Source organism: Lethenteron reissneri, chromosome 26 (assembly GCF_015708825.2).
Source record: "Lethenteron reissneri isolate LAM-NWPU_2019-01 chromosome 26, ASM1570882v1, whole genome shotgun sequence".
NCBI classification, from domain to species: Eukaryota; Metazoa; Chordata; class Hyperoartia; order Petromyzontiformes; family Petromyzontidae; genus Lethenteron; species Lethenteron reissneri.
In genome coordinates, this window is record NC_083804.1 from 25,875,104 (window position 1) to 25,888,779 (window position 13,676).

Consider the following 13,676-nt stretch of genomic DNA (forward strand, 5'->3'; position numbering starts at 1 on the left):
GCTGGTGCCGAGATCTGTGCTTACCAGGGCCAGATCAAGATAGCCTCCCGTAGTCCAGTAGAGGAGGACTGGGGAGCAGGACAGAGGGCGTAGTACTAGGGTGGTTTCCCAGATGGTACGGGTGAAGGGGCCGTTACCCCTTCAACTATTGTGTCTGTCCCTGGTTTAATAAAAAGAGTGTGCCTCAACTCCGGCGTCCGCCTCCCTACTACTCACTACATAAGTATAACTTATGCTAGGGTAAGGAATACAATTATCACCTATTGAAAGTGTTTCCTTTCAGAGTAAACAAAATACATATATTCAAATATTTTACAGTTCAGATATAGCAGCAGTCGAGTAGCAGCTCTGAAGGTTAAACTCTGATCACACTAAAACAAAGCATTATGCAAGAATAGAACAAAGCACAATATGCATGTTCCAGGTAACAAACGTGATTGTATTAATTTAATAATTCTCTGTATTTTGATAAATGGTATTTCTATGACTACCAATGCTAATAATTTCAAGACTGGTATTTATAATCACTGCTCTAAGAGTATCTGCATACTTACTCTTTGGTTCTTTCGGTAAAGTCACGTAGGTAGAAATAAAACAAATCACGACGTTTCCATCGCAACACAAGCAATCTTCATCAAGTGGAATAACCACAGCAAGAGAGTTGCCGTGGCAAGAGGTTATATAGGTAAGAAAGGGGGGAGGCAAGGGTGGAGAGAGGGGGGGGAAGGGCGGGGGGGGCTGCGTGAGCACTAGGGGAAGAGGACGTGAGGCGGGGGGGGAATTGGGCAGGGCTAGAAGTGGGAAGCTGAGTGTGGGACACGGGGGGGGGGAAATAAAAATCTACTAGTAAACGGCAGGTAGGATGGAAACAACCACAACCAGTTAAGGCATTACCTGGTTAATAACATCCTTCCAAAGATTGTTAAATTTGTCTCCATCTTCTCGGTTGACGTTATGTCTATGTTTGTATATCTGGATGGCTTCATGAACAAATCTTTGATAGTTGCCCGAAGATTTGAAGAGTACCTTGGTCTCGGAAAAAAGCAATATCATGCAAGCCCACAGCGTTATAACAATGGTCAGCTACGGCAGAGATATTGGTACTGCCGTGTTTCAGATCTGCCTTGTGTTTGCGAACACGGTCCGAGACATATCGTTTCGCTTCCCCAATGTAACTGCTACCACAGGTACAACCCAGTTTGTAGACTCCAGGGTTTTGCATGTGAGGAATGACCTCCTTCACAGATGGGATTAGATCACGGATTTTGTGTACTGTATTGAATCGGACCTGGATCTTATGTTTGTTTAAGATTTTGGAAATATTTTTGGTAACACCTGTTATATATGATAAAGTCATGGTTTTGATTCGCTTCTCAGGAGAGTGTTTCTCCATGGTTGGAGAAACAGCTTTGTGAATAATACGGTCCGAGTACCCATTCATCTTGAGGGCTTGGTGTACGTGTTCAGTTCACTGGCTAGGTGGTGTTGGTCGGAGATGCAGTGGGCCCTATGGTGTAGTGTTTTGATGAGAGAATTCTTCTGGGCCGGATGGTGGTGGGAATCAGGTTTTAGATAGGAATCTGTGTGGGTGGCTTTCTTGTAGACAAAATGTCCCAACGAGCCGTCAGGCCTCTTAAACAAAACATCCAGGAATGGTAGCTTACCATCCTTCTCCATATTTATTGATTATATCTTAGTGTGTTATGTTAGGTCTCCAAATTAATATCTCAACGCAGGATACAGTTCTTATAAATAAGATTGTTATGCATGAACTTAGGAAATAAACACTCAAACACTTCTGTGTTAAGCAATTTTAATTCTAAACAAAAACATGTCACTCTAATATGCGAACTCTCATGCTTGGAATTATTAACACAGTACTCCTGGAGATGTTCTCCTTATTGATCCATGCATTTAACCCGCAGTGATTATGTTGTCAAACTGGGTAATCAGAACAATAAATTAATTCCACAGAGTAACACGAGCGTATCCGGCCACAGGTAGAGTATTTAAAACAGGCATGCAATGATAGTCATACGAAAGGCAATACAAGCAAATTATTATACCCCAAAGGCAAAAGTATACGTCAATAGATTCATCGGCAAGATTATATATTTAACGAAATGTCTTGGAACAATGGTGTGCGACGGTGGGCGTGCCCTCTTACGGAAGATTCATATATCTGGCTAAGCTTTAATTAATTCGTGGACAAGGTTTTATGGCAAAGAAACAGGTTTAACACAATATTCTATCTCTGTGAGAGTGTAGATTCGTGACGAAGGTTTCGAAAGTTTAGTTTACATCGATGAATATATTGGTAATTTATGCGATTAAAAAAAACGAAAAATAAAAATAAACTACTAAGGCACTTATAAACGACGTATTCTTATCAATCGATGAGCCGCAATGCCTTCACGGCCAGCTGATGATCCATGCACTTTCATAATTAGTCTTCTTATGATTGGCTAGGGTTGATTCCATTGTGTGGGGGCGTTTGATTGTCCCCTTGATAAATTCATGTGGGAGCAGACGCCGGGCGCGTCGTGGGTTTGTGAGTGTGGGGGAGGGCGTATGATACGAACGGCTTCGGAGAAGTTCCCTCTCGCTCGGGCGTGGCTGCAGTGAGCCGCCTGCTTTCTCTCTCTGGTCGAAGTTGGGCGCTTTCGCTATTTCATGAGTGTTAACTGGAATCTTCGCCAGTCTCACTCGCACTGCAGCGGCTCGGTGTCGCGATACTTCTGTTGGTGCAGAACTCCTGCTTGGTTTAGCATATCGCTACCCAGCGAGCCTCTCCATACTTGATGAGTTGCGGAGTCTTCTTCTGCGTCGGTGGTGATGATCTCCTGCGTCGGTGGTGATGATGCTTTCGATGTATGGCGCTTTTGCTGGTGCTCCCTCTCAAAAGTTGTGAATTGTATTCGCACACCTCTAAACAACTGTGAAGGCTTAGTACAATACCACTTGTCGCAATCCTTGACTTTGCGAGCGACTTAACACATCAGGGTAAATGTAGCATAAAAACTTTCAGCGATACTCTTGTCGGCTCGTGCCGAATCCAGCTCTCAAAACGCGCATCGTCACTTCTCTCTGCGAGACATGGTTGGGGTCGGTGCTTGCTCCCTCGTGCTCTTTCGCAAGACTGGAGCAAGAATGACAATTTTTGAGTTGTGTTCGTACTTAGAATTGTATAATCCCTCCCCTCTCTGTCTCTGTTCACAAAAGCCCAACTTTACTTTGATATCGCTTTCTGTGGGGAGGGGGAGTGGTATATGTGTCCGTGTGTGCGTGTGTTTTATTGAGACATCTGTTAAATCTCCTTCCCCGAGCCATCTTTTCATCCGTGGAACACATGCCCAACCTGCAATAAAACTCTTTGTGAGAGCCACTTCCTCTTGCTCTCCTTTGTACGGGGGGGATCCTTTCATTAAATCCTTTATATTAAGTTCGCGTGCTTGCTTGCTTGCTTAGGACCGTGCAAATCTTTCGGTCGTTTTTTAACCCACTTCCCGTGATCCAATCGAGCTGACATTTTCCACACAGACTCGTTGTGCCAGACAATTATTGTTCGTGAAAAAAAATTCCCAAAATTTTACACTTTTTAGGCAAAAAAAAATTATTTTACATATATTCAAATAGAACGCATTCATAGTTTTGGCTGAACATCACAGTGCAAGAGCCCAGAGCGTAACCCCTCCACAGGCCGTGGAGTAGCGCAGTTAGTAGCGCCCTCGCTTCCCATGCCAAAGGTCGCGGGATCGATCCCCGCGTCCTCCACAGGCGAATATATTTTTAAATCCTTTATATTAAGTTCGCTTGCTTGCTTAGGACCGTGCAAATCTTTCGCTCGTTTTTTAACCCACTTCCCGTGATCCAATCGAGCTGACATTTTCCACACAGACTCGTTGTGTGTGACAATTAATTTTCGTGAAATTTTTTTTCCAAAATTTTACACTGTTTAGGGAAAACTAATTAAATATTTAATTACCAATTGCTTAATACTGGCAGACAATCATCTGACCCATAGATTGCAGCCATCTCAAGCCAGAGGACGAGAGAACTCTAGCCGCCACGCATATAAAGGATTTAGAGTGAAAAACCTTGTTTTTACGGGTTTACTTGTTATATTTTAAGGTTAATCTCCGGCTTTCTGTTGCGAGCGTCCGTTTGTGCTCCCAGCGACCCCGCAAGTGAGTATATGAAAAAAAATATTTGGCAGAATTATTATTAATATGAATTTTGGAAAAAGGGTCCTAAATCCAACAACAGAGAGTCGGCTAACACACAATTAAGGCATAGCCTGGTTGATTACGATCTCCAAAGATTGCAAATATTTGAAGTTAAGTCTGAAATTTGACAAACATAGACACACGGAGAGAGAAAAAACAAACTTACATCCTCCCCGGAAAGGTGGTTCCATCCTCCCCCCTCTCTCTCTATTTAAGAGGCATTGGATCTCTGTGTCTATGTTGTGTGTTTATCTCTGTGTTGTCTCTATCTGCTTGTGTGTCTGTGTGTCTCCGTGTCTGTGTTTTGTCTCTCTCAAATGTATTTCTACCTGATAACGGTTGCTTGTGTTGCAATCGAAACGTCGTATTCTATTATTTAATTTACTTTCTTCCTACGTGACTTTACCGACAGAACCAGAGTAATTCCTGCAGTCACGAAAGCTTCAAATCTAGTATCTGCATATATGCAGTTACAAGACCTATGTCAAAAATGTGTCAAATATGAATATAACCAGAAGGCATTTAGCTGTATGTGTTATCTCATAACTATTTGCTGAATATTTAAATCAGAAACTGACCTTATTTGCCACAATACAAGTGTACACACTTTATATATTAAATGTATTGTAACATATTTCACGATGTATTGCAAAATGTGTTATATCGAATGTGTCCTTTGTTGTGCTACACGTAAGATTGGTTGATGATGAAATATTTGCGAGAATTTCTGAGTGTGACCTGTTGATGTTCAGAGATGCTGGCAGTTGAAGAAAATGGTTGCAGGTTATATCTACAAATTGGGAGGCCAATAAATGGAAGACAATCCTTCAGCTGCTTCTTGTGGGCCAAGGATGGGAGGTGTGCTAAACAAATACAAATACAAGGTATTAATTTTCCTCACAAAACATAGCTAAAAAATGCATCATATGCCAACATGTTATTAATTTTAACGTGTAATTTAAGGTATGATATTAAGCAATACATTGTATATCTGTATTAACTAATAGGGAACCTGGAGCAAACCATGCAGAATAAGGGGAGAACATACAAACTCCACATAGAAAGGCACCTACGTTAAGAATCAAACTCAGGTAGTCTTACTGTGAGGCAGAAGTGTCACCACTGTGGCATCTTGCCGCCCAATTCTAGATGTTTATCTCATCCAACCTACAGTCTCCTTACTGTGTGAGATGGACAACTCGTCCATCAGTCTCCTGCAAGTGGTGGCTAAAAGAGCTGGGGTGTAGAGTGGTAGGACCCACTATACAGGCAGACCTCGCTTAACGCTCAAGATGCATTCCTGAAGAAGTGAGCCTAAATAAAATCAGCGCTAAGAGGCCAATCTACCAGTGTATATATTCGTATAAGCAATTAATGGGGACTTCATTGGAATATCGATAACAGCGCTAATAATAATAATACAAAAAAAGATGTATTATTACACCAGTATTATGTACACTACTCACGACTGCATACTGTACTTCTGTATAACGGTGAGGGACCAGGTTGGTGGAGCTGCTGCTGTGGTCCCAGTCCGGGTCATTCTCAGAGAAGAGCTCCAGGACCTCCGTGATCTTAGTGATGCCCTCCGCGATCTTAGTGATGCCATCGGTCTACATTTGTGGCAAGGTTTCTTTGAGGTGGGGCCTGAAACTCTATCCTGGTGTCGTGAGTTCTTACCTGGCTAAACAAATGTATTTTTTTAATGTAATCTTGACCACGAATAGTAATAATTTAATTGCGGGGAGTGGTGAGATATGGTTGGCTGAGAACCATGCGTCGTTTTCATTGGCTGAGCAAATGATGGGGGCGGGTAATTTCCTCGGCCAGCACTGCTGCATGTTCTCCCTCGTCAGAGTTTTGTAGAATATTTTTATTTTCATTTAAAAAAATTCCGCACAAAGATCACTATAACGAATCAAGCATTCTACGGGGTCTGTATGCAGAGAAGCCTGCAGTAGGCCAAGGCCACTGACAACAGGGCAGTTCTGGGTGATCGCAGCACCCTTTACCACAGGCAGATAAAAAAAAATAACTAAATTACATTTCATAACATTTTGCGGCATTAGGATTGTTGCTATATCAGTTTCTCTAAATTTCCTAAATGTATTTTATAATTTATCATGTTTCTGTGCTTTGATATACTAAGGCCATTCTAGTTTGGAGATTATAGGGCAAAGAGTGGCTAAAGTCCGTGTTGGGAACTTTGAGTTAATGGGGCTGGTGTTAGTTTCCAGGACATTATCTGTACCCTGTCTTTTGGGCATCGATTTCCTCGGGAACATGCCCCTTAAGATCCTTGTCAATCAAAGCTGTGTTGAATTGCCGTCGGGACAGCGGTTGGCCTTTTTGAAGTCTCCGACTAGGTTAGCAAGGGCTAACACTACAGTTCAGGCCCTGGCGAGGGAAACTGTTATGATTCCGCCAGGTGCACAGATGTTGGTGCACTTGCGGTTGCGGAAGCAACTGGATTTGACAGATCCTGTTGAAGGGGTCCTTTTAACTCCCTTAAATACAGTGACTCGGGGGCTTGCATTGGTGGGTGCTCAGACCATAGCGAGGGTGGACCAGGAGCCCTTTTTGCAAGTGCTACATGTCGGGCTGGGGGCCGCGGTGGTTCAAGCTGGCACAGTTTTAGCCCATGCAACGGCCACGTGCTGTGAGGAGGTCTGGACAGAGGCTGCAGACGTCGTTGCCATGGTGGAACGGGGAGGCGAGTTGGACGGGGCTTGGATGGACGTGTTGTGCGGGGAAAATTCCGATTTGTCCAGGGAACAGCGGGGCGAGCTGTGTGCCCTGCTTCGGGAATTTACCGATATTTTTAGCCAGGGGAAATTTGATATTGGCCGCATTTCACTATTGCAACATCACATCAATATGGATAACGCAGCACTGATAAGGCAAAATTCGTATAGGGTCAGTCCCAGGGAGAAGGACCATGTTCGCCAGGCAGTTGATGGATGTTAGCTGCGAACATTATTTTCCCTACTCTATGCAGCCCATGGGCCCCCCCCCCCCCCCATTGTTATGGTAAAAAAAACAGGATGGGAGTCTGCGCTTTTGTGTTGACTTCTTCAAATTTAATACAATTTCGGTGGTGGACGCATATCCACTCCCTGGGATGGATGACTCCTTGGACGCCTTGTCGGGTGCGCGTTTTTCTCGACACTTGACTTGTTGTCAAGGTTTTGGCAGCTGCCCTTGGATGAGGAATCCAGGCCAAAAACCGTCTTCCGAACACCACAAGGGCTGTTCCAATTTAATTCCCTCAAAATGGGGCTTCATTCCACTCCTGGAACGTTCCAGCGGCTTATGGAATTTGTCTTGGCAGGTTTTCAGTGGGATTTGTGCCTCATTTACCTGGACGATGTCATTGTGTTCGGGCGCACATTTCAGCAACATCTGCAGCAACTGCATTCAGTGTTTGTCAAGGTGCGGACGGCCAATCTCAAATTTAAACTGCAAAAGCGCCATCTCTTGCAAACGTCTGTGGCTATTTGGGCCACATTGTCAGCGAGTCCGGGATAGCCACAGATACCTAAAAAACTGTGTGCGTGCGCACATGGCCAACCCCCATGTCGGTCGGTGAAGTTCGCAGTTTTGTCGGGTTCGCGTCGTATTATTGCCGGTTTGTTCCCAAGTTCACCATGATCGCTAAACCGCTCCACGTGCTCACTGCCAAGGGCCAGAGATTTCGGTGGGGGGAGAGGAGGAGGCCGCGTTTGTCGCGCTGCACGATGGCCTCATCAACGCTCCTCCCCTTGGCTACCCAGATTTCTCTCTGCCCTTTGTGTTAGACACGAACGCCAACTGCACCGGAAATGGTGCTGTACTGTCCCAGGTCGTGAACGGCACAGAGAAAGTGGTGGCCTACGGGAGCCATGTGTTGTCCCCTGCAGAGCAGCGCTACTGCGTGACGCACATAACTGCTAGCCATAGTTCACTTTGTACAGCAATATAGGCTGAATCTTTACGGGTGGGACTTTATCATACGTATGGACCACACCAATATTCCCTTTGGATTGACAGCCTTCCGGCCAACTGTCCCGCTGGCTAGAAATTTAACAGGACTACTCCTTCACGGTCACCTACAGGAAGGGTGTACGGCGCTGCAATCCAGATGCACTGTCCCTTTTACCACCGAATGCCCAGTGTGCGTGCTTAATGGGTGCCGGTCGATGTAAGCCATCAGCTGCAGGATCGCCACACATGGTAGTGGCAGCTGTCAATGCACCACCACCCGCGGCAGGGGCACATAGTGATAGCACATTGGGTCTTACGCACGTGGAATGGGGACGCCTCCAGATGGAGGATGTCTCCTTTTTGAAGTTGCGGCATCGCGTTGGCACAAGAGGTAGTAAAAACGTGCCAGCAGGAGTGTCCCTTATAGTCCTCCTTGAAGGACTCTTGATGAGATGGGATGAAGAGCTGCAGCGTTATTGCATGGTGGTGCCAAATGCTCTGCAGGATAAACTCACACGGGCGGTCTACGAGAAATGAATGCACCTCAGAGTCCATAAAACCTTGCTAACACTGAAGCGTGACTTCTATTTGCCCAGGATGACAGACGATGTATACCACATGGTAAAAGGTTGTACTGACTGTGCACGCCGCAAGCCACCACTGAGGCAGGCCCAGCCTCCGTTACAATCTATCACAGTGTCTCGTATCAACGAGCTAGTTGCTCTGGACATTCTTGAGCCGTTCCCCACCACTCAGAGGGAAAATAAATTCCTCCTGTTCGTGGTGGAATACCTGTCCCGGTGGCTCGTGGCATGGCCTCTGCCAGACCATCCATTGCATATGCGTTTTTGCACGGGTATGTTCTGGACAAGGGGGCTCCGGAACAGCTTCTTACGGACCAAGGACACATTTTTCATTGTAAATTGTTACGGAAGGTGTGCGACTCCCTGCGAACAAAAAAAATCAGGACCTCGCCCTACCATCCTCAGATAGACGGGATGGTAGAGCACTTGCACAGGACCCTTATGTTCATGTTGTCAACAATTTAACGAGGCGCAGTCGGACTGGAACTTCCCGGTGTCCTGGCCGCATATAGGATGGCCCCTCACGCCTCAACAGGATTCTCCCCATTTTACCTCATGTATGGAAGGGAGACTGATCCCCCCATGGAAGCTCAACTGGGCATGAATTTGGGTAAGAAGAGAGCCGTCATGCCCGTGCCCATGCAGTTCACGCTTAGGCTTTTGACGGAGGCGCAGGAGGCGTCTCAGCTCATGGACAACGGGGGACAAGGCGTGGCTGCATTGTCCCCAGATGCCCTTGGGTATGTCCCCTGTTGAGGTGATTGAGGTCAAGAGACTACAGTGCATGCATATACAGATCAGTCGCCGTCGTTGGTTTGTGCACTTGTCACGGTTAGAACCCGATGTTTCACCCTATGTTGACGATTCATCCCCACCTCCTGAGCGGTGGGTGTCTGATGTGTCCGACGAGCCGGGGCGAATGAGCCCGGCAGTTGCGCTTCAGGAGGATTGCGTTGTACCCGCCCGCAGGACCCCAGCACTTGAAGTCTGGAGATCCCCCGACGTCGCTTCGGTGTGATGGACGTGTGGAGGCCTGGTCGCCATCTTCTTCTCCCAGGGAGGGGCCATGCCCTTTAGGGCATTTGTGTGATGTCCCGGTGGTCCCCAGCATGCAAGTTCCTGCTCGAGATGGGGGACCAGCGTCGAGGACTCGCTCCAAGAGGGCTTTGTTTCGCTGAACTGCTCCCTTCCTGTCGTTCAATTGTGTTCCATCGTCTGGCGGGTGGCTGCAGCCGCTTCCCTCGCGGTTTCGGGGTTAATAGTTAAAGGGGTTTTTTTCTGACATTCGTTAACCCTCCCTGTTAGGTAAATTGCGTTAGCGCATTCTTGTAAGTTTTCCTCCTCTCCGTATGTGATTGTCAGTCGAGACGACTGTTTTTGTCCACGAGGGGGAGGGGTGATGTAGTGGTATAGCGCTGGCTGCTGGTGAAAAAGGGGATCTGTGGCGTACGGCAGTCCTGATGTCAGCAGGCCGTGATATACACGAGAAGGGGATCTAGGGAAAAGGTCACAGAAGATGCCCACCAGGAACCCGCTAGTAGGGTCCAGAAAGGGGGCGTGGTCAGGGCGGAGCAAGGCCACCGACAATAGACGGCCTTAATACATATTGTGTTATCCCGATGGTGCTTATTAAATAAAGTGCCTCCAAGTCTTACTCTCTCCGAGTTAGTCACTACACATGTTAAAAACACCATAATAGTTTTATCCATAGTAGATATTTTAGAATAGAACACAGGTTCTCAGTTAAAATTGTTCATTATTCCAATAGAGTATTTTAGCATTTATATCCTGATTCACAGTATAGAAGCAGAATCATAAGAGTGTACGTTACAGGTTTTAATAGAACATGTGATAGCCATACCTTCAGAGTGGCATTGTCTGCTCCTGACTTGAGTCTCCCCTAAACGAACCAGAGCCTGAGAACTATGAACAAATGTAAACAAAGTATTATTTGATAAATGTCTGTCTTTAGAAGGCAAGGCACACACAAAAAAAATCATTATTGGTTGTTAATAATTTCCTGTTCAATTACATCAGCAGTTACATGTAAAATACTTTCACATTATTTTAAACCAAAATTTAAACATGTACTTTGCCACATGCGCACCATTTTTTGATGCATTGCAGTCAAATGACGTTGTGCTGGTGGTAACTAGGTTCATCAGGCGATTTGTGATAATTCTGGAAAAACCTCACTGTACTCAAATTAAATATTTTGGGTTGACTCTCCAACACACCGGTGTGCTGAACTAGTAACTAATTGGCACATTGTTTACGTGACAAACCTTGCTAATTGGCTGTGGATGGTGGCGGGTTTAACGACAAATTTATATTTACGCGATCTAACCCAACTTTATTATGGAGGTAGAACAACCTGACTGACGATGGCGTCGCAACTACCAAGGCACTGTTTGTGGTCGCGTGGGTGTTGAACACGAGATCAATCAAGGGTCATGGTTTGCCTACATGGAGCGACACAAACATGGACTCTTGGTATACAAGTAACAACACTCCAGTGCTAACACACACACATCTGAATTTCGTTGGACGTTGTTGAGAGAAGTGTTTTGGTGTATTTTATTTGACGTTAAGTGAATAGTGTACAGTACTAAAAAACTGCAATCTCCCGTGGTGTCTAATCTGTCACCAATACAAAGATAAGCTACTCTGCCTTACAACAAATTCTCCCAGTGAATTTAATTTCCCTGTATGTGACAGAAAGAACATGTTTATTTATATGTAAGTGGCTATGCAAACTATGTGCTGCACGTGACACACTTTTGTGGATTTATATTTTGATTAATGTGAAACTATACTTGTTACTTGCCATCATATGTTAAGTGGAATTTTGCAAAAATTATATTTAAATTTGTGTTGTTAGAGATGTTGGGATGCAACTGGACACTTTAATAGGCAACATATAACACTTACTAAATGTATAAAAAATGGATAATGATTTATATTTAGGGAACATACCTTTTAATTTTTGGCAGAACCAAAACAGTGTTTTTCATAATCTGTGCATAAGCCAAGCAAGGGGTCACATCTGATGCAAACAGCAGCTCTTTCTCTAGCTGGGCAGCGCAGTAGAGGTTTACTGTCTCCATTGAAACAAAGAACTCTTGCGATGTTCCCAGAACAACCGGTGTATTAGGCAGCATTGTTCCCTGACATGCGACAGGTACAGGATCGAAAACACCACCAAGCTTCAGAAGCTCAACAATACCAATATAGACACATATCATGTCGAAATAGCCTTTTTGTAATACAAGTAATTATGCATTAAAAAAAGGAAGTTGACCTGAAATAGCAATACACTGTGTTATACCATTGCATTTAATTCACATATCAGCTGTTACTGATATGCGATTTATTACATTTTAATGCTATTTATTACATTTGAATGCACTTTATGACATGTCAGGAGTTGGAGATGCCCGCAGTAGTGTATGGTGAAAGCTTGAGAGAGGAAATGCTGAAAATGTGGCATAACATGGAAAATCATACCTTAAAATGCATAATACATCGGTCTACCCATGCCATGCAGATCCTTTGTAAATCCTGTTTGGTAAAGTCATCTCTGGACCAAAGATTCCAGGATATCATCTCCTTGGCAAAGTAGGCATGTGGGTCACGTAGCCCTGCTTGATTCAGCATAGTCCACAACACCTTCCTAAAAGAACAGTGGGTAATAATCAAAAGAGAGATCATGGGGTACCCTGGACAGCAGCAGCATCTCCATAAACAGTCATTATATTGGGTTTTACATTCCAGAAATTATTTTAACAAAGTATTGTAATTTCAAAGACAAAATGTATCATTGTAATAAAGCACTTCGACGACGATCTGTAGTTTGTGTCTTCTTTATTATTTGTTTCTCGTCGGCTGGACAGCTCCGCGTTCTCTTCACACCGACACCGCTCCACTCTCGTTCCGCGTGTTAGTTGTTGTCACCTCCGCACACAGCTTGCCCACGCTCTCCCGCTCCCACACGCCGCTGGCAGAAGGCGCGCAAGGAGACAGCCCTGCCACGTGGCCGCTGGCGTGCCGGAGGCGCGAGATGTGGTCTCGCCTCTAGACTCCACACACTGACCCCGAGCTGCTTCCTGCTTCCCCTTATAACCCTTCACGCACGTCACCAAGCCCCGCCTATAGCCACACCCCCTCACAAACCTTCTGGATGGTTACCCACAAGAACCCTTGAGCTCCGCCCTTGAACTTGGCGGATCCATCTAATTGGCTGATAGCTGAACAAGCGGAGCCTATCCCACCGATCGGCGACCGCCGGTGAACTCTCGTTCCTAGCCGTCCCGACTAGGAACAAAGCAACGTGCAATACGAGAGCCACTGAGAATGAAGAACAACACAATAACAACAATAATAAGGCGCATAACGAACGCACTACGAAAGGGAAGTAAGAATAACAATCATAACACAATACAGCAACAACAATAAGATGCATAAGGAATGCGCAATGCAAGATAAGAACAATCATCAACGAAAGGGAACAGATCTGGAACGTGTACGCGACGCCGATCCATCCCCAGCAGCAGCATGAGGCCCCGCCGGTTCCATCGCAACAGGAGGCGGAAGAGTGGAAGGTTCAGCGTCCGTCGCGGCGGGGAAAGGCCCAGCCGGAGCGGGGTTGTTGGCAGCAGCAGGGACAATGGAGCCAGGCCCGGTCGCCCACAGCCCATGGCATGTTGTGTCACGACCGATGAGCGCATCGCTCGTTCCGGGCCTGGGTCTTGGCCATAGCAATCCTTGCTGCCTCGCGTGCTTCTGTGACACGGCGAACCGAATGGCGAACTGAATTGCGGACATGTTCCGGTAGGGTCAGCGCGGGCTCCTTAGCGGGCGCTACCAGTTGCACGCCAATCGGCGGCACGTTCTCCCAACCATA

The 13,676-nt window shown here is 45.7% G+C and overlaps 1 protein-coding gene across 7 annotated transcripts in view; it reads right to left on the reverse strand.

The window, feature by feature from the left end:
* Positions 1-1,718: 1,718 nt before the first annotated feature.
* Positions 1,719-13,676, reverse strand: part of WDR97 (WD repeat domain 97) — a 66,555-nt gene continuing 54,597 nt past the window's right edge. For 6 of the 7 annotated variants that reach the window (XM_061560699.1, XM_061560703.1, XM_061560705.1 and 3 more), the window contains 4 exons: positions 12,281-12,446; positions 11,750-11,940; positions 10,635-10,696; positions 1,719-5,089 (listed from right to left, as the gene is read on the reverse strand). In XM_061560699.1, coding sequence (XP_061416683.1) covers positions 4,911-5,089; positions 10,635-10,696; positions 11,750-11,940; positions 12,281-12,446 — 598 coding nt within the window. In that variant the 3' untranslated portion in view covers positions 1,719-4,910. The remainder of the gene's footprint in view (positions 5,090-10,634; positions 10,697-11,749; positions 11,941-12,280; positions 12,447-13,676) is intronic. The other variant, XM_061560700.1, reaches the window with a different exon arrangement.